Source organism: Rhinichthys klamathensis, unplaced genomic scaffold, assembly GCF_029890125.1.
Source record: "Rhinichthys klamathensis goyatoka isolate OS25496 unplaced genomic scaffold, OSU_Roscu_1.1 h1tg000564l_1, whole genome shotgun sequence".
In the NCBI taxonomy this organism is placed as follows: domain Eukaryota; kingdom Metazoa; phylum Chordata; class Actinopteri; order Cypriniformes; family Leuciscidae; genus Rhinichthys; species Rhinichthys klamathensis.
Window position 1 is genome coordinate 253,428 of NW_026607030.1, and position 25,380 is coordinate 278,807.

Sequence of the window (25,380 nt, forward strand, 5' to 3'; positions counted from 1 at the left end):
AGCGACCCATCCAGGCTGCTTAGAACACTTCATAGCTATATATAAGGAATTCAAAGCATGTAATATTATTATGACTCCTTTATCTATTAGCATACAGTATCAGCTTTGATTTAGGTATATAATCAGTGTAAACAGGCTATTTCAACATGACAAAAACACCAAGAATGCTTTACTTTTAAGTTAATATCTGTATGTAAAAATTGAGGTTCTGAAGAAAAAGGACTCTCATGTATGTTGCTGAATTATAATGAAAGGCCTTGGCTCCTATTGTGCTGGCTCTGTGGAGCCATAAGACCAAATATAGAAAATGTTATAGCCTACCTCACAGCACTAAAATTGACATCAGTAAAAAGGCAAAAGATCACAGTGTAGCTAAATGCAAAACACTATTGGAACCAAATGATGTGAAATACATGGTTCCCCATACGTTCCATAATTTGTGGCGTCCCGCCACAATATCAACACTGGCTGACCGCCACACATTGATTTTTTATTTTTTATTTTATTTTTACTAAGCCTATTTAAAATCGTATTTGATTGCAGAGCGTCGTAGCGCATTCGCGCCGCACTACCTCTTGCACGTCCCTCTCTCTCTCTCTCTCTCTCTCTCTCTCTCTCTCTCTCGTTCACCCATACCTCTAGCGCTCTCTCTCCCTCATGGAACACTATGAGGTGCGCGCGCGCAGATACCGCATATTTTGCATTGAGCGCTTCTTTTATTTGGCCCGTCTTGTTTGAAGTTTTTAAACCCAAAGCTTACGATGAATGGCACGGCAGCGGCCGGTGGAGTCGACATGTTTGTTTGTTGTCCTCTCATGTGTGGCCACGCACACGTAGTACGTGTTATGTAGGCAGGTTTTAGGTAACGGGTCGGAGGGAGGGGAATAACAGCGAGCTCATCAGACGTTTCCTAAAAATAAACATTGTTCACGAGTCCCGCAGCTCAAGTCCGAGTCGAGTCTGAAGTCTTTCGAGGATGAGTCTCAAGTCGAGTCTGAAGTCACTGTGTGTGCGACTTAAGTCGCACTCGAGTCCGAGTCTCAAACTCGAGTCCCCATCTCTGGTTTACGTTACAGTGATGAAGTGTACAAAGAGGGTCTGGGTGCATGCAGAGTTTTACTTTAGCATGAAGATTTATTAAACTCTTTTTCAGGTTCGGAACATGAGTGTTATCTCTCTAGCAGCAAGTACACAACTGAATCTACTACGGCGAATTTGCATGAACGGTAATGACAAGTGCTATAGCCAATAAGAACACAGCATACATTGTCACTGGCATGTGATTGGTCCATAGCAGACTACAGCAATACTACACATACTTCACAGCTGTTTTTCCCATAGCACTCAGCGCAGCATTGTGAGTAACATTTGAAAGGGAACATTTGTGATTGTTCAGATTAAAAAGTATTTATTTAGGGATATATGTAGAGTCCATGTAAAAGTTTCAACATTTAACCAAGCCTGACATAAGAAATAATAGTTAGAATTTTTTTTGAAAGGAACTGTTTATATGTATATATGTATATAGGCTATATATATATTATTGCCTACCCCCATTTCTTAATAATAATTTAGATTAGCAATATAATTGTGATTATTATATTATATCAAACACTTCCCTCTGTTAGTCTTTTATTTTGTTATTGGCACCATTTGTTGTTGATAAACAATCAACAATCACCCCCCCCCCCCCCCCCCCCTTTCAACACCCCGTTCCAACCCCCACCCCACCGCCCTTTTCTTCACTCAAAGATACAAATTAATGTTTGACGATTCTTATGCCAATACAAATTAGGTGCACAGCCTATTTTTTTTTTTCCTTTGAACTCTTTCCCCTTCATGCACAATGGATGGGTTTGCTTAGGATTCCCCTTGTCGTGTTGGGATGGTGTAATCTAGGTTTAGATTTCTATCGACCCTTTTAAATATCCAATTTATCACCTACACCTCCTCGAATCATGGACCAACAGAAGTCAAATTAAAGTCCTAGTTTATTATTATTATTGTGTTGTTGTTTTTTTACCGGTAAAACAAGCCTCCTGCTCCATCTTGTGTAAGACTAATTACTTTTGAGCCTTACGTCAAATTTTCAAGACAGATGAGAAAGAACACTAAAACTGCTCATGAAGTAGCTTTTAAAGCCCACTTGACAAGACAGGGCTCCTTTTTTGCATGATGCACAAACAATGCAGATATAATGCCATCTATTTTACTGTTCACTCTGGTGTTATCGTTGTTTTCCCTTAAATATTTCCCTGTCTCTGGTCGGGAAGTGCTCTTCTAGCACCATCAGCGCCATACCGCTCCTGGATGCTGCGCTGGAGTACGCATGCGCACCACAGTGGAATTACTGCACAGCGCACTCTAAGTTGGATTTTCTCTGTCTTCACGGAAACCAGAAAACATAAAAGTATGGAGATCTTTAGAATACGAGAAAAGGGCTTTATGCGCGTCTGGACGTTCCCCGTGATAATGGCTGTGGTGTGTGCGCAAAGGTAAGTCTGATCCAAAAGCTCTCCTCACTTCATATGGCTGTCTGTACTCTACACACATACACACACACGCACGCACGCACACACACACACACACACACACACCTAAAATGATCTCTAAGGATACATCTGAATCTAACGGTGTATTTTCCCTCTTTACAGTGTCAATGATCCAAGCAATATGTCTATCGTAAAAGAAACTGTTGATAGACTATTGAAGGGATATGACATTCGCTTGAGGCCAGATTTTGGAGGTAAAGCACGTTTTTAATTAGGTTTATTATGTCAGCCTTTTAACATCACCTCTAAACTTTCATAAACGCGCCACGATGAAGAATTACGCTCTAATACGACCCAATTATTTCAGGTTTGGATATGATCTGAACACTTGGTTTCACTTGTTTTAAAATAATCGCTTATCGACGTTTGATTAGTGGTGCTTCGCAAAGTTGACGAATTATTTTATAACATGTACGTTTTATCCAGTGCTACCTGCATGTGGTTCTTCTGATTTGCACATATTAATAAGTAAAAGCAATATCAGTAAACAGTGATGATCATGATGATGAATATAACCTGGGAACTTGCCATACTGAACGATCATTTTGAAATCAGTGTGTTTGAGAATCTTTGGTTAAGTTTCCACCACATCCTGGATGTTATCAGGCTGACATTAAGTTAATAATGGCTCATGGAATTTATCTCAGTGTGCAAAACAAAATCAAATAGCTGTATACTCATTGATATGATTTGGTTTGGTTTATAGGTCCTCCGGTGGGAGTGGGGATGAATATAGACATTGCCAGCATAGACATGGTATCAGAAGTGAATATGGTAAGTGTCATCATGCTGTCCTGTTTGAGACACATTTTTGTAACCCCCCCTTTCCCAAGCTCTCTGTTCCAGGTAAGTTATGTTTCATTTAAAAAAGTTATCGATTATAAATCCATTAGCTTTCATCAAATTATTTTAATGAACAGTTTGCCACTACATCCGTGAGTGTGTACTTCATATATCAGTGGTTCTTGTATGATAATTTTGCAGTAAATGTTCTGCAGTATGCATCAGAGATTTTGCATAACACAACTTTTCAGAGCATGTATAACCTATTATACTCAGTATTCACATATGGACATGAATACTGGCCAGGAAGAGCTAATGTGGTTTCTATGGCAACAGAATTCCTTCTGCAAATGAACTGAATGTTTTTGCTGGGATTTATGAAATAACAAAACAAGTAGATGCCAACAAAAATGTATCCATCTTGGGTTTTTTTTATACTCTTTCTACCCTTATGGTTATCTGGTAGAATTTCCCCCCCCCTTAGATACAAGAGCATCCCCTAGTGATGGCTCTGAAGTACAACATGAAGTTTTGTGTTTGAGGTCTGGTCAAGTGAGGTGATATTCATAACAATAACTGAGAACTGGTAGTGTATTTTCAATACACCAGGGACCTGCCTGCATTGTATTTTGAGTTATTTGTACTCTTAGCAGGATTTTGAGGAATTGTTTCTGTTTTTCTCAAAATAGCCCAGTGATATTCACTATGAGTTACTTGTATTGATTTTGTTCACCCTGCAGACAGAGAATACGAGGTTTGAGAAGTGAACGTGTGATCATGTGCCTGCTTGTAGTCTTTGCAATTCCATCACACGATAATTATTAATGTTTTAAGCAACAGTGCACACATTCATTAGTACTGTCAAGATGTCTTTAGGACAAAACAATGATTACGATTTATGCAGTTTATGTCTGAGTCTGAGTGTGTTTGTCTGAGTGAGTGCATTTGCGTGTGTCCGCAAGCTTAAATGATGTCATTACTAGGCCAAGAAAGCGAAAAATGCACAGATCACTGCTCTAAACCCTTTCACATTTTCCTGGCGTGGAACTTGCACGCATTCATTTGGATTAAACATTCTTTTCCACTGGATAAATAGCTAGAGCGAGTGTCCAAATCACCATGAACCTTGATGTCATGCAGCTCCCTGTGGCAATGGGGAATTATTGGTATTGGCACTTGAAGCAATGTGTCAGCCCATCTTCATAATGGGAGAAGAGGAGTTGGCCAGGCTTTCCTCTGTGAATAAAAAATAAAAGCTTCAATTGCACACATCGGCCGAGATGACAATATTTTGCCTTTGTTTTAGAGAATTTTTTGTATGTTCTCTGACTATTTATATCTTTCCCTTCTTATCTGTTAAGCCTGATTTTGTGTAATCTCTGCCTGTCCTATAGACTGTAAACAATTTCAACCCTCTAAAATTGAAAGTTGAATTGGTGCCTTGATCAAACTGGTTTTACAACCTGCAGTGATGAGGTAATTGCACATTACTACTATTGATTATACTGAAATCATATTGATTAAACTCATAAAACCCATTAAATGTAGTTGAAATTACAGAAAATATTCAGTAATAGTAATGTATGGAAACACAACGTTGCTGAAACATAATGAAAGTATGTTCACAGTATATGTTGGTGCATTTTGTATTGTTTGATAGGCTTTAGGTCAATGTGGCATCAAAGTTCACTAGATTAAAATGTGATCTCTCCCCCCTTTGTAAGACTTAAGACATTATATCATAAGACATTAATGTTTATTACATCACATTCTCAAAGTCATTCCTGAATAGAATAACCAGCTATGCTCTTATGCTGTTCTTCCTTGTTCTCTGTGTATCTCGGTTACAGGACAATATTAGCAGTGTGAATAATTAGAAGAGGCATTTATGATATTATACACATACTGTATTCATTCTTGCAACTCTGATCTTTACATCCTTCATGCCATTACACCTACTGTATCTCACCATGAAGTGCATGAGACAACATGTGACAACAGAAGCATTACTGTACTATTTACTCATTCAAGCATATACAGTGTCACAAAACTGTTCACTCATTCACTATATTGTATGGTGCATGTCAATGTAAGTGAGTGAATTCATGGAAAATGAAGGAACTCTTGCATGTTCAAGACGTCACACTACTTCAAATCTAGTCTCACAGTTCAGACTGGAATTCAATTCCAATTTTTTTATTAGCTTTTCCGATTGAATTTCAAACCACATATTAATGGTTTTGTCATATCACAGCTACGTGGATTAGGGTCAAATAAGCAAAAATAAAAACTCATACCTCAGCATGTTTAGACAATTTTTTGCTTTCATTTAAAGACCTAGCAGCCTAATCTTCTCCACTCCAGTTTATTCCCTTGTGAATCATTGAACTTAACTCTCGACTCTCTTAAGTTTGAAGTAGACTTTTGAAATGTACCGCTTCCACCTGTGTTTTTTTGTTAGCAGAGCAAACATTTTCTTCATTGCAATAGGCTTTATGCCCAGCTGCACTACTTCCTGAACTTCAGCCAGCTCCTTGTTTCCTGTCTGACATTATTGGACAAACTGATTAACCCAGGTGTGTCTGGTATTTGTTACTGGTCAGGCACACCTGGATTAATCAGTTTGTCCGATAATGTCAGACAGGAAACAATGAGCTGGCTGAAGTTTAGGAAGTAGTGCAGCTGTGCATAAAGCCTATTATATATGAGCTTATACACTCACCGGCCACTTTATTAGGTACACCTGTCCAACTGCTCGTTAACACTTAATTTCTAAGCAGCCAATCACATGGCGGCAACTCAGTGCATTTAGGCATGTAGACATGGTCAAGACAATCTCCTGCAGTTCAAACCGAGCATCAGTATGGGGAAGAAAGGTGATTTGAGTGACTTTGAACGTGGCATGATTGTTGGTGCCAGAAGGGCTGGTCTGAGTATTTCAGAAACTGCTAATCTACTGGGATTTTCATGCACAACCATCTCTAGGGTTTACAGAGAATGGTCCGAAAAAGAAAAAACATCCAGTGAGCGGCAGTTCTGTGGGCGGAAATGCCTTGTTGATGCCAGAGGTCAGAGGAGAATGGCCAGACTGGTTCGAGCTGATAGAAGGGCAACAGTGACTGAAATAACCACTCGTTACAACCGAGGTATGCAGCAAAGCATTTGTGAAGCCACAACACGCACAACCTTGAGGCGGATGGGCTACAACAGCAGAAGACTCCACCGGGTACCACTCATCTCCACTACAAATAGGAAAAAGAGGCTACAATTTGCAAGAGCTCACCAAAATTGAACAGTTGAAGACTGGAAAAATGTTGCCTGGTCTGATGAGTCTCGATTTCTGTTGAGACATTCAGATGTTAGAGTCAGAATTTGGCGTAAACAGAATGAGAACATGGAACCATCATGCCTTGTTACCACTGTGCAGGCTGGTGGTGGTGGTGTAATGGTGTGGGGGATGTTTTCCTGGCACACTTTAGGCCCCTTAGTGCCAATTGGGCATCGTTTAAATGCCACGGCCTACCTGAGCATTGTTTCTGACCATGTCCATCCCTTTATGGCCACCATGTACCCATCCTCTGATGGCTACTTCCACCATGTCACAAAGCTCTAATCATTTCAAATTGGTTTCTTGAACATGACAATGAGTTCACTGTACTAAAATGGCCTCCACAGTCACCAGATCTCAACCCAATAGAGCATCTTTGGGATGTGGTGGAACGGGAGATTCGCATCATGGATGTGCAGCCGACAAATCTGCGGCAACTGTGTGATGCCATCATGTCAATATGGACCAAACTCCCTGAGGAATGCTTCCAGCACCTTGTTGAATCTATGCCACGAAGAATTGAGGCAGTTCTGAAGGCAAAAGGGGGTCCAACCCGTTACTAGCATGGGGTACCTAATAAAGTGGCCGGTGAGTGTATGAGGCTTGCTCGGAATAACGCTGCTGGAGCTGTGCCGAAGCAAAATGGCTCAATGCTTTCAACTTATAGCCCTATATTGCTTCTGGCTCATCCAATTCTGTTCACGTACATGGTCACATGTCTCCATCATCAAAGGTCCTCTGCACCTCCCACAGTTGGTGTTAGATGATATAGTAGGTCTGTCCAGAGAGGAGAGCAAAGGTCAGACATGACCGCAGGCAATATGACTCGCTGACATAGACTTGCAAAAGCTTCTTGACATTAACAACCTGCCATTTTCTTGGAGGCAGTTAGGGGTGTGGTTGTAGGGAAGGTTGTGCTCCTCACGGCGCCTTAGGTGTGTGTGTGTGTGATTCACCAAAGGACAGATGAATGCAAACAAAGGGTGAAACAGAGCCTGAGTGCTGATGAATGGTCTCGCAGCTTCTAGGCTGAAGTGAAGCCTGATGCTTGCTTTTTGATCTTAGGTGCAGATTGATGTTTGCAGTGCAAATATGTGATTTCTTTTTTTCTGTCTGTCTTCACTGCAGTCTTTGTTCTTACCATGACCTTGACCCATTATAGGAAAGAAAAAAGACAAATGAGATCTCAGTTGTTTCTCCTAGAGAGTGACTATGAAGTCCCCCAAAAACAAGTCTCAGCAATGAGCTTCTCACCAGCTTCTCTTCCAATACTATATCCACACGTTCTGTTATTTTACCAATACCTTTTGTTTACAACTTTATGATTACAAAAACAGAATTTCCTACTTATCAAAGTTAAAAGAGAGCAAATGGACCCCATCAGTCCATAACGGTTTCCAGAACAGGTTAATGGTTTTATAAGCACATCAAAATATATTTAGGAAACCAAGAGGCTGAAAGCTTAGTGTGAGTGTTTGTGTCAGGTTGTTGCAGGAAGCTGAAGACAAGGACACAGGAATAGCAGTATAGTTGATTTATTTACAAATTGAACTTTCTGGAACATACAAGAACAAAAGAACAAAACTCCAGGACTTCAGTGAAAACAACCATACAAGGACGACGATCAACAAACACTGAGGGAAAACACAGGGCTTAAATTAACGGGGACTAACGGGATAATTAACTGAACTCAGGTGTTGGGGATTACTAATTAGACAGACCGGGAAAACTAACAGGACTGAACCAAAATCACAAAGACAGGGGGAAACAAGAACGCAAAACTGAACTGAACACATATAAAACGTGACAGTTTGAGGATGTTGGAATCCATCCCAGTCTTTTTTAGTCTATTAAAAAAAAAAGAAATGCATAAATCCTCAGATTTTCAAATGTTCATCTTTTTGTAAAGGAATGCTGATAATAACATGCTAGATTGATGATATAATGTGCCACATATCCTGTGACATGCCATTGTGGTGACCTCTGCCTTCTCTGATTGAAAAACATGATCATTTGTGAGCATGAAATGGGTAATGTTGTAGGATGAGTGGCGTATCTGTTCTCACTGAAGCATGCACTGGTTTCGTGTGTGCTGTTGACCCAGCTGGACTGTGCTGTTTCAATACACTTGAGATAAGGAGCATATTTGCCTCTCTAACATACAAACTGCAGGGCACTCTGTATGTTTTATTATTTTTGTATTCGATTAAGATAGCTGTTAACTATAGAAAAACTTCAGATTATAGAGCTGCATTGTCCTGTGTTGTAATGAAAATAAATGAAATGCTCTTTTCAAGCACTTATAGAATCAGCTTCAACCTCTCAGTTCTCTTAATTCTCTCTTTTTTTTTTTGACGGCCCATGGTCAAGCACTAAACAACTTGAATTTTGGCTTTTAGTTGTGGTTAGTGATTTCTAGTATATGTTTGTTTTCTAAAACAGAATGTCCATTGTGAAGACAATGAAGTCCAGCAGCTTCTAATGGGCTTGCGTTTGGAAAGAAGCTTTGCATTTACTCTTGAAATATTCTTTATAAAGTTTGTTTTAAACTTCTAACCCTGTGTATTAAACGTATTTACTTAATTTAGTCGTAACCACTTATTGTACAGAAGTATTCAAACTTTTAAGGGCACATATTATGCAAAATTCACTTTTACATGGTGTTTGAACATAAATGTGTGTTGGCGGCGTGTGTACAAATCACCCAGTGCTTTTTTTTAAATACCCCCATATACCATAAGCGCGGTCTCAGAACAAGCCCTTCTCAGTTTCTGGGCAATGTGACGTACTTTTGCAGAAGCCCCTCCCACGACTGTTGAGTGACACTGCAGTTTTATCATAGACCCGCCCTGATTGAGCTAAACACAGTCCAACATTGTATCGACGCCGGAGCAGCTGTAGACAAGAATGTCTCCTAAGCGATTTGGGTTTTTTGTTGTTGGATGTAAGAATGAACATAGCAGTCTTCATTTACTCTCGTTGTTACTCGAGGATGGATCTGTACCAACAGTTCGTGACCCAGCTTATAGTCTCCGGAACGATAGGCCTAACGTTACTGGTCACGGCAGAAATGAAAGTGAGAGCGCACATTTTATTACTGCTCATCAAGTCGTTTTACGGATAGAAAGTGTACCATTTTAGTAACACCCCCTGAAAAGGTGTGTATATATTTGTTTACTGTTAGCTGTAACGAGTGTTTTGTGTAATTCGCTGTGTATGTTGATGATAATAAAAGAGACAGGGAAAGTTTATAAAGAATAAAGAACCCTTAAAGGGATACTTCAGGATTTAGCATTAAGCTTTGTATTAGTAGTATGTAGTAGTAGTAGTAGTAGTAGTAGTAAATAACCTGTAGTATTTTCAAATTACCGTGCTTTCCACCCTCATATCCCCCTGAGACGAGAGATTTATGTATTTTTTGTCTGGAAAAAATCCTCCGATGACGCAAAAATCGTCATTTTGCGTCATCGGAGGATTTTTTGGCCAGAGGCTAAAGACTACAGTCAGTAGTAGGGGCTGTCCCACATGTTCTCAACCCGCCAATAGAGGGTGGGATTTCACTCATAGAATGTACACATAGTGTCAGCCATCTTTTTTTAGAAGCTAAGCTAGCAGGCTCTTGTTCTGTGGAGAAAGCTGAGTAGTAGGGGTTACCATCCTCTTTTTCCCGGACATGTCCGGCCGTCAATGTCAGGGATTCAGCTTTTGCTTTCTGCAGTCGCCATTCATTGTTTACATGCACACCTTTTGTTTCAATCTAACTGAATTCATTCCGATTGGTGAATCTGAATGTAGTGTTTACATGAACGCTAAACAAGTGATCGGTTGATGTGCGTTTTAACATTGCTAAGAAAATTCCCGCTCCTCCGTGAGAGATACGAGACCGGTGCGTCTCACAGGTGTCGCTCATCGGTAATCACGCCACCGGCCTCGCGCAGTTCTCCCGCGGCCCTAGCCTCGTCCTGCTCGCCACAGTAAACATAATGAATTGCGACTGTAGAACGCAAAAGCCGAATACCGGACATTTTGGGCGATCTCGAAACACATTTTCGGAGTCATCACGGAGACTCACTAGTAGCCTAGACTTGTTGTTTAACTACTGCGCTCTGTTACCGGTAGGCGTGGCCTCCTAGGGCAGCGAAGCAAGTGCATTCTGGGAGTTGTTGTCTTTCATCCACATAAGCCAAAAATACATTTTCTGGCTTTTCTCAGTCTAGAAAGCTCACATTTCTTCTACATAAATGACCCATTTTAAATACACATTCATCTTTCCAGAGGTGAAGTATCCCTTTAACTGAACAGAGCTGCTCACACTTAGGGCCTACGTGTTCTGTTAAACTAAAAAGAGAAAAAGACAATTTTTTAAGTTATAATTTTAAGAAAGAAATCATTTACCTGTTGAGAGTATGTTGACAGTCTGTGTAGTAACTGTAGTTGTATAGCTGAGATCCAGAAAATCAGTAATAAGGAGGCTTTGACAGTTTGAAAAACAAAAAGGCGGGAATAAAGAACCCTAAACTCTAACACAAAGAACCATTTCAACATATAAAGGGTTCTTCAGGACGATACAACACTAAATAGAACTGTTACTACGTGTAAAGAACCTTTAAAGAACCATCTTTTTTTAGAGTAGTTCAAATTTAGCAGACTTTAAGTGTACCAATTTAGTATAACAAAAGTACAATTGCAGGGTATTTATTATAAGTACATAAATATGTAAATGTATTTGTAGTATACTTAGCATAAAATAAATGTATTTCAAATACATTTTAGTATATTTATGTTTCACTAGGGTATGCAGCTTTGTACCATCAGGTTGATGTAAATTCAGCATCAGTTTAAAAGACAAACACTTAAGTTCAAATCACCTAAATGGACGACTATTTTCTGAAATAATAGGCATTAAACAGCACAAAAGCTATTGAGAGCCAATTAGACATTGCAGATATTGTGAACTATGTGCTTTGGGGGTGTTTTGCTTCCCTGGATTATACAGTAGCTTAATATGGTCATATAATTGATCCCTTCTGTATAATGTATTTTTGATTTATACAAAAGGAGTGGTGGTTGGACTGTGTGATGGGCTGTTGGTGTTTGTGTTGGAGAGTAGGCGTTACGGAAAGAGAAATAGGCTGGGGAGGACTGCTGAAGAACAAAATATGGAGATCAGTAGTAAGTGAGGAAATTCAATTCCAGAGAAGAGAGAGAAACCTGAGAAACTTGAATACTCTTATACCATTTATACTGTTCGGTATCTAATGACTCTCTGCTCACAAGACTCCAATATAGCCATGTAGTAGATTACTGTAGTATTAAATATACTTTGAGCTTGGGAATCTGTTATGGCATTATACTTGTGATGGCCTTTTAGTAGATTAAAAAAAAAAAACCCTTTCATTTCTGAGTGAGTTTGGTTTGTAACTATCCTTCATAAGCACCATGTGCAAGAGGGTAAAGGCAGCAACATATAGGGTGAATTTCAAGTAAAATGCATTATTTAAAGGGATTGTTCACCCAAAAATGAAAATTCTGTTATCATTTACTCACCCTCAAGTTGTTCCAAACCTGTGTGATTTTTTTTCTTCTTCTGCTGAACACAAAAGAAGATATTTTTTACATTCTTTAAAATATATTCTTTTGTGTTCAGCAGACGGAAGAAATTCATACAGGTTTGAAACAACTTGAGGGTGAGTAAATGATGACAAAATGTGCATCTTTGGGTGAACTATCCCTTTAAGCTTGAATGCACTTTGCTTAATGAGTTTACATTTTAAGAGCATAACAGTGGTCTTTAATTAAAGAGACACTATTTCTTTAAATGATAAAATAGGTCCCTTTCGAGGAACAACGTTGTGTCAGTTGCTGAGGCTATGGGAACGCCTTCAGCGTGACCGGTGTCTGAAGCACATGTGAAGCAGTCGCATGACCAGTGTAGTGCGAGTTACGTAATCAGAATACATTTTTTCATGTAACTATCCTAGTGAAAAAAGTATACTTTATTGTATTTGAAATATATTCCCATTTTCAAAAGTATATTGCAAATATACTAACAATTGTACTATCTTTAAATATATTAGCATCACGCTTTTACCTATTTTCACAATACAACTTTTAACACACTAAATAATTGTACTTTAGTATATTATCTCAACATATATTTTAGAAAAGTATACTTGATGTGAAAATTCTGTTTATTTTTTAGAAGTGTATTTGTTTGCACTTCATTACAAATATATTTTAGGTAGGCTATATTTTAACTGTGTGCTGGAAATGATCATTGTAACAATGTATTGAAAGTATACGTTGCCTCCAGAGATCATGACCAGTGCCACAGCTAGACTCAGGGTGTATTCACACCAGGAAAGTCCGATAGTTCACTTGCTTTGGTCCGGACCAAATAAAATATATATTTATTTTTTTGGTACGGTTCGCTTTCACACTGCTCTTTTTGCAAGTGAACCAAAATTTGTAAACAAAACCACACGTGTGCTAAGGTCGTCCATTCATTGGACAAGGATTCTTAAGTAATGTTGCGGAAGTTTTTTTACTTTAACGGGGCACTGTGCGGGAGACCTCTCATATCCCCTCTCCTTCATCCGTTCAGTAAACATGTTGAACACATCAGTATTTTTATGTGTCCTCTCCAGCAGCTGTGCTACATGGGCATCTGCCCAAATGTTAATAAGGCAGCTCGTCTCTTCGAAGCTCCAGGTCAAACCACGACTCATTGTATCAAATGTAGTAGCCAGGCTGCAACAGATCACTTTCCCATACCGCAACTCTGACTACGAAAGCCTGTTAACTCAAAGGCACAGTGCTTTCTTGCAATTGGGTCGGTTCATGTTCACACCGTAAACGAACCGTACCAGAGTTCGTTTGGAACCGTACCGAGACCACCTCTTCAGCTGGGTCTTGGTTCGGTTGTTTGGTCCGCACCCGAGTTCGATTGCTGTATTCACACCTGCCCAAAAGGTCCGCACCAAGGGGGGAAACGAACTAGAGTTCGATTCAATCGAACCAAACAAGGCAGGTGTGAATACACCCTCAGTCACTCCAAGGAATTCACTCAAGCAGACTCTCCGCTTGTTAGCCTTCCATTTCTCTCCAATCTCCATGCTGAGGTGTCAAGATCATGGGGGTAACCTTATTTTCTGCACATGGTGACCTCCACCACCTTGAATTATTCAAATGTGGAGGGACTACGTGGTGGCAGGTCAGGCTGGTGGAGCTCTGCACACTATGGCAGTGTTGCAGGCATACGAGGCTGACCTCCTGAAGGACTCGGCTCATTTTTCTGACAGTACTTTCTCAGTTCTCTTCACACAAATGCTCAGGCTGTGAGGGCAAATGCAATAGGTCACAGAGTCAACTGTACAAATGTGAGCATCAGTGAGCTGTATAGCTATATTGGATTACTATTCTACATGAAAATGGTGAAGGTGAGCTCACTGACTATTCATGATCATTCACGCCCCTCGCATATGACGCGTATGGCCTTTCTAAACAACATGAATAATGACTTACATATAAACAACTTACAACATTTCAATAAATGTATTGTTATAATTAGTGGGCAGGATGATTTTCGCATCATTTTGTGACAACAAATCTATTCTACAAGATCCAGGAACATCCAAAATGTGCCTCATTGATATTTGGATTATATTGGTAACTATATTGTAAATAAAATACACAAATATTTTGCCCTCACATTATTTCTTGTATTTCCCTCTCGGTCTCATTCCTCATTGAAAGGCCCATTAGGGGAGGGGTCTTTATCTCCTCATGTGTGAATCACATCATTATTCATTATCATTCATGCCTCCTCGCATATGAAGCGTATGGCCTTTCTAAACAACATGGATAATGACTTACATATAAACAAATTACAAAATTTCAATCAATATATTGTTTTTTGTGAATTAGTGGGCAGGATGGATTTCCCATCATTTTATAACAAAAAATTATATTCTACAAGATCCAGTATATCAACAACTACGCATAAATGTTTTTTTCCCCCTCAAAATTAAAAAAACGTATCAAGAATGAGTCTGGAGGTGACAATGCATATGTGGGTAGAACTATGTAAGTACACTTGCTGAAGGCTCACCAAGAATAGATAATTAATAGAGTAGATGAGTTGACTTTTCACTATTAGCATCCCACTTTTATCGTTGTCCCCTCCAGCACAGTAAAGGGGTGAAGGTGCAGCATCAGCACGCTTCCTGGCTGGAACCAAAATCAGAATAAGCGACCATTAAGCCGAGATGGGTTACTTTGCAGAAGAGTGGTGGACGATGTTGGACACTGTTGTCTTTCAGTTGCCCCTCCAGTCTATAGTTAGATTGGAGATAATAGCTTAGTGAAATATACATTTATGTCAGCACACTTCCTTAAGGGACATGTTACTTAGATAATGCACTACCTGGCAGATCGGCGGCAGAGGTCTTTAAATTTGTGACGGCCAGGGCAGTTGACAGAGAGGGCAGCTGGCAGAGATGTTGTGGGCTTTACTGCTATTAGCGTCCCATTTTTCCTCTTTCGGCCCCTTGCAGCTTTAGCAGTGGTAGTGTAGACTACATACATCGCCATGTTTCCCCGATGGTCCTCTGGAAGGTTTTCCTGGCTGGATCTCCTGAAGGTACTGATACCATTTTCTGAGGATAGAGTGGACAGTTGTTAGAGCAGACAGTCAAACTATAGATGGAGTCCCTCCACTCTCTCGGTCTGCACAGTTTATTTCACTGGAAGAGTGTACATGCTCGCCTCGGTTGGGTTGCTTTAAAGTATGGCCCATGAGAATGGGGATGAATGCTATTCCAACCAGTGATGTGCCAGGATGACTGTGAAGTCCTCCAGAACCAGAAGTGAAGTGTTCTCTAGGTGAGTACAACCGATGCGTAGGAAAACAGGTTCATAGCGATGTTATAATTCCTCCTCCAAGTGGCTTTCCCACTATTGAGAGGATGAGAAGTGAGATTGAGAAAGGAATGGCCTGGAGGTGGAGCTGATGGATGAGTTGTCCAGAGAACTGGAGAATCCGTCCGAATCAATGAGGGCTGTAACTGCAACAGAAAAATGGTCACTGGTCACTGTGACTTTGGAACAAAATGGAGAATGAGTGACTGTAACAGTATGAACTGAACTCACTGATGCACTAGGTGGTTTCACTGGGCACACTGTGATTTCATTGAGCACACTGTGATGACTGTCAGCTCCACAGTAGAGGCATAATCCCCTTTGCATGCACCAACGAGAAAAATTGATCTGGATTGATTCGTCTGCTGGTTCTGGATGGTAGAACGTGTTTCCAGATGAAAAGGATTGCAGGGTTGGAGGTTCATGGAAACAGGAGTAAAGATGGGAACAGTAATGGAATGATTACGTGTCACAGGTTGTATAAATGCTCATTGACTGAAGAATTACCAAAATCTTTACCGAAGTTTGTGAGGAAGTGTCCAGGGATTAAGTGACTGAGCCAGCCTGAAACCAATTGGTGTTGGCCCATTGAAGAACAAATTTGGTGAGTAGAAAGATGATAAATGCTATTTTGGAGTGATCAGTAGGAAATCTCTGAGACTGCATCTTGAACATTAATGAATATTGCAAAATAAATCCTACTGCAACCTTGATCTGGAAAATTATGCAGGATTGACCATGGAATTGGAGGCATATGAACATGGTGCAGGCGGGAGTAATGGCAGCTACATGGTCAATGACGAAGAACTTGTGGCTGCCACTCCGGAGCGTGAGGACTCAGATAACGCTCAATTAAGTCGATTTACCAGTTCCTCAATGGAATCAGAAGTGGATAGATATCCCGCTGAGTTCATGTTTGTAGTCTGGTCTACTGTCACCTGATTACGCAGATGCAAGATATGGGATTGAATCCAATCGCAGGTTTATTGTATTGCTGACAAAAACAAACAGAAAACAGGTGAGGAAAAATCACAGGTAGTCTTTGTAAATCTGTATGATTAAATAAATAAATAAATTAGTAAATTATGGACTGTAACAGCAGAATAACTATGACATTCAACCCCTGATTGACTGATACTAGTTGATGTCACTCAATACCATCATAAGACACTATTAAAGGGTGAGTTCACCCAAAAGGTTTCTGTCATTAATAACTATTACTGACCATTTAAGGCACCAGTAACCAGTAATTACCAGTAATTTGGTATAAAAAAAAAGGTTATATGTAAAGTGTCCTTGGGTTCTTGAAAGGCGCTATATAAATAAAACATCATTATTATTATTATTATTATTAATAAAACATTGTGAATTGGAATGCTCTAATTGTAATCTTGCACTATGTAGGACTAAGTAGCATACACATGTATTAAAGCAATACCAAGTAACTTTTCCTCAGCGGTCGCCCTACAGGTTGGAAGCAGAATTATGCGGGAGACTCCCAGGCCACAGACAATTTGAGGAAGTGGTGGGGGAAGTGACATATGCCGTAAAGCAGTCAAATTTTGTAGTTCTTTTTGTGCTCGGGTTACTACCCGAAACCCGAAGTTACATAGTGCAAGTAAAAGCGATACAGACCACGTCAGGCTATGGCACACGTGTCATTTAACCTATTGTAATGCGATGTACCATCACAAGGGTCTTGGAAATATATTATGAAGGTTGAAAAACTACATAGTGTTACTTTAATTTATTCATTCAGATTCACCTGTGTAATTACAGCAGCACCGCAGTGCTTCCCCTCAGGATTTGATCAATATTTTTTTATATATTGTATACAAGCCTGGATGAAAGTATTGATCATATGCAAATACACTTAAGTGTTTTTTAATCCTTATTGAGCAGGCACAATTGAACAATGCCATTGTTTGAATCATTAGAGAAAGCTACCAGAACATTCTCTCATTTAGAAAGATGGCTAAAATTCATAGGAAACATTTCAAGACATTGACTTGCAATGGTTAGAGGCACGTATTTGTCTGAAGTGTTTGAGAGACCTGTCAGTCGCACTTAGCAACAGAAGAGAGCATATTTGCTTGATACAAAATATGTTATACAAGTAAAACACTAGAAATTCTTTCTGTCTGGATTTCAAACTTAAGTATTATAAAGAAGTCAAGAATGGGGATAAGACAAAGATGCCAAAATGTGTCATTTTGTATGTCCCATCTAGGGGTTGGGATGTGACATAAAGGTGACAAAGCCAGCAGTGCATCTTACATTTCATTTATTACTCTAAAAACATAACTTGGTTTAGTAACATAAATAAATTAACAGATTTTAAAAAAATGAGAGAAAAACTGAAACAATGGAATAAACTAACAGGAAGCAATAACTTCAAAAGTGGGTTAAGGCAGACCATAACGAACAAAAGTAATCTTAACTAAAACAGAAAGATAGGCGATTACACCAATATCACTACTACTAAAAGAAAATGTCAAACAACAGCATTTTCTAGTAACAGTAATATTTTGGAGCAGCAACACACAATGCAAGCAGCTCAGACTAGCCAAACACATGGCCATACATGGCTCTCTCTTCTGGTGAGCAAAATGAGGAGAGTATCAACAATCGACCAGTCCTCAGCAACATTTACTCCACCTCACCATCTCATTAGCAAATTAAAAGAAAGGAGACTTGGACAAAACAGACATGGGTAAAGGGAGAGAAACACACAGCCATCTTAATTTATCATACGACATAACAATTTATTGCTATATTTCTGGGAGTTTTCTGCTAATTTTGCTGAAAATATAACAAGTGTGTGGAAATTTAATTCATTTGAAGACTGGAGCAGTTACATAAGGTGTGATTACTTTCATTTGATTACTCATAACATGTGAGCTGCCATTACATTACTTCACAGCTCTAGCAGTGAAATGTCAGCTGGTACATGACCGGGACCAGATCAGACTTCTTGCACTTATGAGGTTTATGGTTGCTAGGAAACAAAGTTGATAGAAACAAGTGTCAGGGAGATTAAACATTCTGTTACATCTTCAGACGCCATCCACTCAGAGTGGAATGATTTTTTGGAGAATCATTGTCTTGAGAATCTCCCTTAATTAAAAGTACTTATTTGTCTGAATTATAAGACAAATACACGAGTGGACCTCAATTATTTGTCTCCTTTAAAAGCTATTCTGAAAAAGCTATAAGCTAAAAAAACTATTCAAATAGTTCAAACTACAATCAAGTTAATCTATTATAAAAGTTGTTCCCTTTTGAAGTGGAACTTTAATGCTGCCACATGGAGTTGATATGATATTGGGAACGCCATCAGTGTGACTGGTGTCTGAAGAACATATACCAAACATGTCATTGATGTCACTAGTGGAGCGTTGGTGAGTATAAAAAGGCACCTGTAATACACGTAATCAGCTTTTTGGTTTCAGCAAATGGTTTGTTTGTAAATCCCATGGTGAAGGCGATCAAAATCAAGTCAAGCAACCAATGTTTCAGGTATTCTGTGCCTCCTTGTCCTCATATTCTGAGCCCTCTCCTTCTGTTAGCTCTGCATACGGGGGAACTGCTGGATTTGGCCCGGACCACAGACAGATTGGATCTGGCTTGAAGGCATGAGAAACTGGAAGTCGCTTTGGGTAGACTTAATGAGTGATTCTTGTCAGGCCGTGAATGTCCCTCCCCATGGGCCTTCCATTTCTTCCAGAGCTTCACACTGAAGTGGAGAAGTCCTGGAAGAAACCTTATTCAGCTAGTGTTTTTCCATTCCAACCTTCAAATTAAAGACACGCTGGCCAGCTGTTGAAAAGATACTGGCCAGCTATCTCTCGCAGGGCGAGACGTCTTCTCTGAAGTCCTTTAGGACTTGCCATCTAAACCGCTACAGACCACCAAACGCTTAATTGACAATGGCTTTGTTGCAAGCATACCAGGCCGATCTGCTGAGAGATCTTCACATAACTAATGATGGTGACAGGTGACAGAACACCACTTCCCTGGTGAAGAAGGCCCAAGCTGGCATGAGTAAGGTCCTTGATGACGAGAGTTCTGGAAAATGGCATTGTGCCCTGCTCTTGTTGCCTCCTTTTGTTTAACCCTCTGGGGTCTACGGTGTTTTGGGGGTCCTTGAGATGTTTTTTTACATGCCCTGACATTTGTGCTTTTTTCAGTTGCTTATACACATATTTACAAATCCTGTTCAAATAGGCTATATGGGCCATTCTACATAATTGGTTCAAAGTCAGAGTTGCAAACATCTTGGGAAAAAATAGTCTTTTTCCACAAATTTTGTATGCATGCAAATTGTATAAAATCCAAGGAAAACCATTTCTAGTAATTGTGCAGATAATTCACATACTGTATTTTCAGAAAGTTTTGAAATCCTCTCCCCAAATGTTTCACTAATAAAAAAACAATAATAAATAATTTAATGAGAAGGCTTATATTGACCTATTAAGATTTAGCTTACATCTACCTTGTAAATATATATTTTTGCTATTTTATTAAAAAGTTTTCACATGTAAATCAACAATAATTAAAATTTTAACAATATTTCAAGTGTAATCTTTCTTTTTAAAATATTATACATTTTATCATACGTATTTCAAAGTTAAGGATTCATTAGTTTGAATATAGCCTACATTGGCCACACTAATAACATCTTAGTTGATGACTTTATTTTTGACAAAACATACTATATATTTAACATATGAGCAGAAATTGGCGAACAAAAGCTTTTTTGATGTGGCAGTAGTCTATTTTACAATAAAAACTTTATAATCTATCCAAAACTAGTCAACGAAATGTTGTCTTTCATATTTCGTCTGTAACATATCGTTTTTTTTTTTTATACATTAGGCCATATAAATGTTAATTTGCAGTTTAATACGTTGCTTATACAAATACATTTTATTTCAACATATTTCAGTCGATTTTTACTCATCTCAGTATAGCAATATAGTTTGGTAAATGCTAAACTAGTAGATGTTCATGTAAAAATAACGTTTACTAATGTAAGTGCCTGTAAACAACAGCGCACATTTGTGCAGTTCATTCATTCACACACAGAAACACGATTAAAATTGAAATAGTCTTTTTGTGGTTTACAGACACTATTCCATATCGCGATTAGAACAAAGCACTTAAGAATAAAGAACTTACTATTCACAATACTCAGCTGGATCCATTGCTCCTGGAAATGAAACTAAACCAGCAGTTCTGAGGTCAATTTCCCAGGATTATTATTCCTCACAGCGTCACAAGATGACATAAAGTACATCAATCTGATTAAACTTGATGTGTTTTATTGAGTTGATGTGGGCGTTGACAGGTTTGCATGGATTGCCTCAGATCATTTGTGTTTGAATAGCGTGCGCTCTCTGTAGGCGTGTTCACATTAGCAGATAATGAGTTGCCATGAGAACGACTGACATCTCTCTCTTTTCATACAGATTACATAAACAGAGAATATTTGTTTTCGTTTGGATTAGATAATTTAATAGTAGACACTTAAATGATTATAAAGATATATTGCTCATGCCTGGGTGACTAGTATTCACTGAGTTTTGTTTAAGTTTAGAGACGTGCTCCAGAAAAAAGTTCACGGAGACGGAGAGGCACAAAGCACAGCCTGTTTATTTTATTTATTTTACAAAAGCACAATGTTTTGTTTCGATTGTAAGTGGACACATAAAAAAGTAGATATTTTACAGTTTATTTTTTCATATTTCTTAAGTCTGTATGACCATACATGACGGAGTATTTTAAGTCTATTTTGCTGCTATGTGAAAAAAATCCCGCAAAACGCGTTTGCCGACCCCAGTGGATTAATATGTAAGAGGATGTAAACTGGCAAACTGCAGACGGCCTTTCTCTTATCTGGGACATATCTTCCCTTTGGCTGGCACTAAGGGTCGATGTTAGGTAAGTGGAGTTGTGTTGGGCCGTTTATATTCCCTCTACTTCATTTACCTCCCTCCATTATTACTGTTTGGTCTTCAAGTAGGGATGTCGCTCCCCTTTGAAATGGGCTCTACTGGGGCCTGGTTGGAAAATGCTTACAAGTAATTGAAGTTCACCTACGGGGTGTCCCTCTTTGTCATCTGTCACATACTATGGTCTAATGCTCAAAGGGAAGGATGGAACACTAACCCATAATGGGACTTAGGTAGAGTGATTTTAATCAAGGCAGGGTTGAGCTGCTCTCCCCCAGTTACATTGGGGTCAGAGGTGTAGTGGTAAAAAAAGAGGTGGGTAAACTATAAATTCTGGTGGACCACGACGTGGTCACCCGGTAAGGTGGGCCACTGCCTACCGGTGTATGTATATCCTGTGGCAGGGCTCGACATTAAGCCTTTTCATACGCTTGTCCTTCGGACAAGTAAATCTGTCATTCACTTGTCCGAGTAAAAAAGTTTCTCGTCCGGATTTTTTTTTTTTTTGTGTGTTAATTTATTCTGAAACAATATTCTCATCAGTGTTCAATTAGCTTTGATATTTAAATCGGCATATTGTAATATTTGCACCTTTAAAGGGCATCCCCTCCCCCAATATTATTAAATGTATGCTTCATCTTTCATTTTAAATTCCTAAATTTGATCAATAAATTCAATTATTCCGAATAATAAGACACTATATGGCTGATCAAATTAAATAATTTACACTGAAAAATTACAATTGCATAAAATAATGTTATGAAATTGATTTAAATTTACAAATAAGAAACGTTGGAAAGAATGATCTACTTTTAAACATAACACTAAACCGCCAGTAGGTGGCTGCAGGCGACCGTCTTAATGAGTGAGTCATTGATTCATTCATTCAAACGATTTGTTCAAACGGCTGATTCATTCAAGATTGAGACCTATGATTGAGACAGATGTTTATGAATGGGTCATTGAATCTTTGACTTAATCGATTCGTTCAAAATGCTGAATCATTCAGTAATGAAAACAGGTTGAGTTCCTGTGAGATGCGCCTTGGTTCTGCTGTGATTTTTGTTTGGAACTATTTTCGCTGCTGAAACAGAACAAAAACAGGCAATATTGCATCTAAAATGTAAGTGACTTAATTTTAACTGTTTATTGAACTGTTGTAGAAAATCAATGTCACATTTTCAATCGTGATGGTGTTCAGGAAAAATAATTGAGGTTGCTTAACATATGTTAAAAATATAAAAACTCCACATTTAGATGTTTTATAGGCAGTATGTTGTTAACTGAGTGTGTGTGTGCGCTCATTTGTGTAGATTTCTCCTCGAGAGGCTGCGCGAGCGTCAACAGCGCAACCTTACCGTCAGTAATAGTCAACAACACTGACAGTAATACAGCGCAATATGAAAGAGTTCGTCTTAGGTTTAACAACCTATGAAACTAATAATTAACAATATGCAACTAAAACGACATAAGCTTAATTTATAGCCATTTAGAGGTGGATAAACGCAATTTAGAGGTGGATAAACGCACTTTGGAGGTGGGTAAACGCTATTTCCGAATATTGGGAGGTGCGTAAACGGCGTTTACGTGCGTTTAGCCTCCACTACATCCCTGATTGGGGTCTTTAAGTAGACTCCCCAATGAATTCCAAGATCCCCTCTGGTTCCCTTGGAGTTTAGAGTCTGGGTGATGAGAGTTACTGGGCACACTACATTACCCTTCTCTATTTTTTCTCCTTTCCCTGAGTATGAATTGGGATATAGACTCCTGCTTAGAGAAGTGGCGAAATCGGAAGTTGTAGTCTGAAGAGCTAATCACTGAGGTTTTAGTGCCATGCATGCTCCCTTTGATAAGCTACACTTTAGTATACCCCTTACGGTTGAGTAATGTGAACTGAAGTATGGCAGACAATTTGTATGCCCCTGTTTAGTTACCTCCCTTTCCCAACTGTTGTTGGCTCTTAAAGTAGGGTATTTTGTACCCAACCAAAGGGGACCCTTAGTCCCCTTTGGTTGGGTACTCTGCAAATTCTCTCTAATAATCCATGTTCAAAGAACCTGACAAGTAAAGGTAGTTTTCCTGATAGCATCCCTCCTAGTTCTTATAGCACTCTATTTCTTAGATGAGTGAATGGACTCTTTTTGCGTGAGCACTCTCCCCTAACTGCTCTAGGATTTTTAAGTACAGCTGAAGCTCTCCTGCGGTTTCCCTAGGGGTTGAGTTTTGAAGGCGAGATTCTTTGGCAATTATATTATGCCGCTCTCATGTTTGCAGCCCTTTTGATCAAGTTATGGGTTTCATTCTCTCCATGAAAGTAGTGGTAATATGGAAGGTTATAGAATATACTCCCTTTGGTAGGCTACTCCCTAAGAGTTTTGTCAAGGTGCTGACATAGCTGAGCCATTTTACCTCAGAGCTCTGCTCTTTGTCGGTGCATCTCATTGCCACGCCTAGGGTTTGCCAGCACATCTCCTTCAGACAAAAGAGTTTATGACGTGTAATTTCACGTCTTTTAATTTCACGGGTGCTCCACTTCTGACATCATGGACTGTCATCAGCCAATGAAAATGGCATGTTTGGTACACTGATGGCATTCTCAATAATGTCAACTTAATGATGCAGCGTCTCGTTCCCCTTCTCCGGGAACTAGGCTTACATAACCTAGACATTATCTATCTAACAATAGACTATCTAACAATTGTTTCCCGAAAATCTAGTAAATTTGTCGCACATCTATCGTTTGAATGATGGTTCAACAATAGAACTTAATGAAATGTAAAGTGGTGGTAATGAGGTGATGGAATAATAACGTATACTAATTAATTGGTTCAAAATGGAATGAATTATACCTCATTTCTGTGAACAACGAATAGCCATTAATTTGTATTTTTTATCACTTTTATATGCAACTATATATTTGGTGTACACTTTAATCGCATATATGTGTTTTGATCAGTAAGCAGCTTTGTCCATTAAATTTCTCTGTGATTCTGCTGTAAATAATGACTATGGCATCTTTCTTTATTGTAATGCTATGTTTATAGATATTTGAGTCCATCACATGTTCTATTGTACGTTATACTCTAAGGTTCCACCAGAGGTAGAGCATATACGCGCATGTGCACTTTAAAAATGGTGCTTTCATTCTTTTGACACACCAAAATAATTACAAATCTATATGATTATACTACATGTTAGCTTGGTTAATTTGCTCAAGAGCATAATCTTTTTAAGTCCACATGTCATACTAACAAGAAACTAAATGTTATGTAAATTATGTAAATGTAAATGATCTAAATGTTCTAAATGTTCGTTATTAACGTCAACTGCGAGAGCAGTAGAGCACCCGGAGAGTTTAGACAGCGCTCAGGGTTTGCAACGGTTTATTATGAATGAAGCTTACTTGACAAAAACAGTTCTATGCTTACCTCATTAATACGATCACACAGCGACACCTAGTGGGCATTGTGATATTGCAGTGCTTACTAAGTGTGTCCTTCTAGATTTGCCGTGGTTTAGTGTTTTCTAATATCTTATCAATATCAATATCTTAACAAATAGAAAATAGCCTTAAATAATGTATTATTTATAGTGTACCTATGAAGTACTTGCATGTAAGTATAATGGAACAATATGTAAAGTTTGGGGAATAAAGGGGTAACAATCAGGAGAATTTAAAAAAAACTATTTATACTGTAAGTATTACAGAACTAAGGGGTACTTATTCTACTATTATGATATAACAATCTTACATTTAGGTGAAATTTGGTGAGAACATACACTGCGTACCTTTTTGTAATAATTGTGTACCAATACATACTGTATGGCTTTTTTAAAATTACGC

General features: G+C 38.9%; 1 protein-coding gene across 2 annotated transcripts in view; it reads left to right on the forward strand.

The window, feature by feature from the left end:
• The first annotated feature begins 2,103 nt into the window (after nt 1-2,103).
• Nucleotides 2,104-25,380, forward strand: part of LOC130073990 (gamma-aminobutyric acid receptor subunit beta-2) — a 116,877-nt gene continuing 93,600 nt past the window's right edge. For both annotated transcript variants that reach the window (XM_056239449.1, XM_056239451.1), the window contains exons 1-3: nt 2,104-2,495; nt 2,655-2,746; nt 3,259-3,326. In XM_056239449.1, the coding sequence (XP_056095424.1) occupies nt 2,311-2,495; nt 2,655-2,746; nt 3,259-3,326 (345 nt within the window). In that variant the 5' untranslated portion in view covers nt 2,104-2,310. The remainder of the gene's footprint in view (nt 2,496-2,654; nt 2,747-3,258; nt 3,327-25,380) is intronic.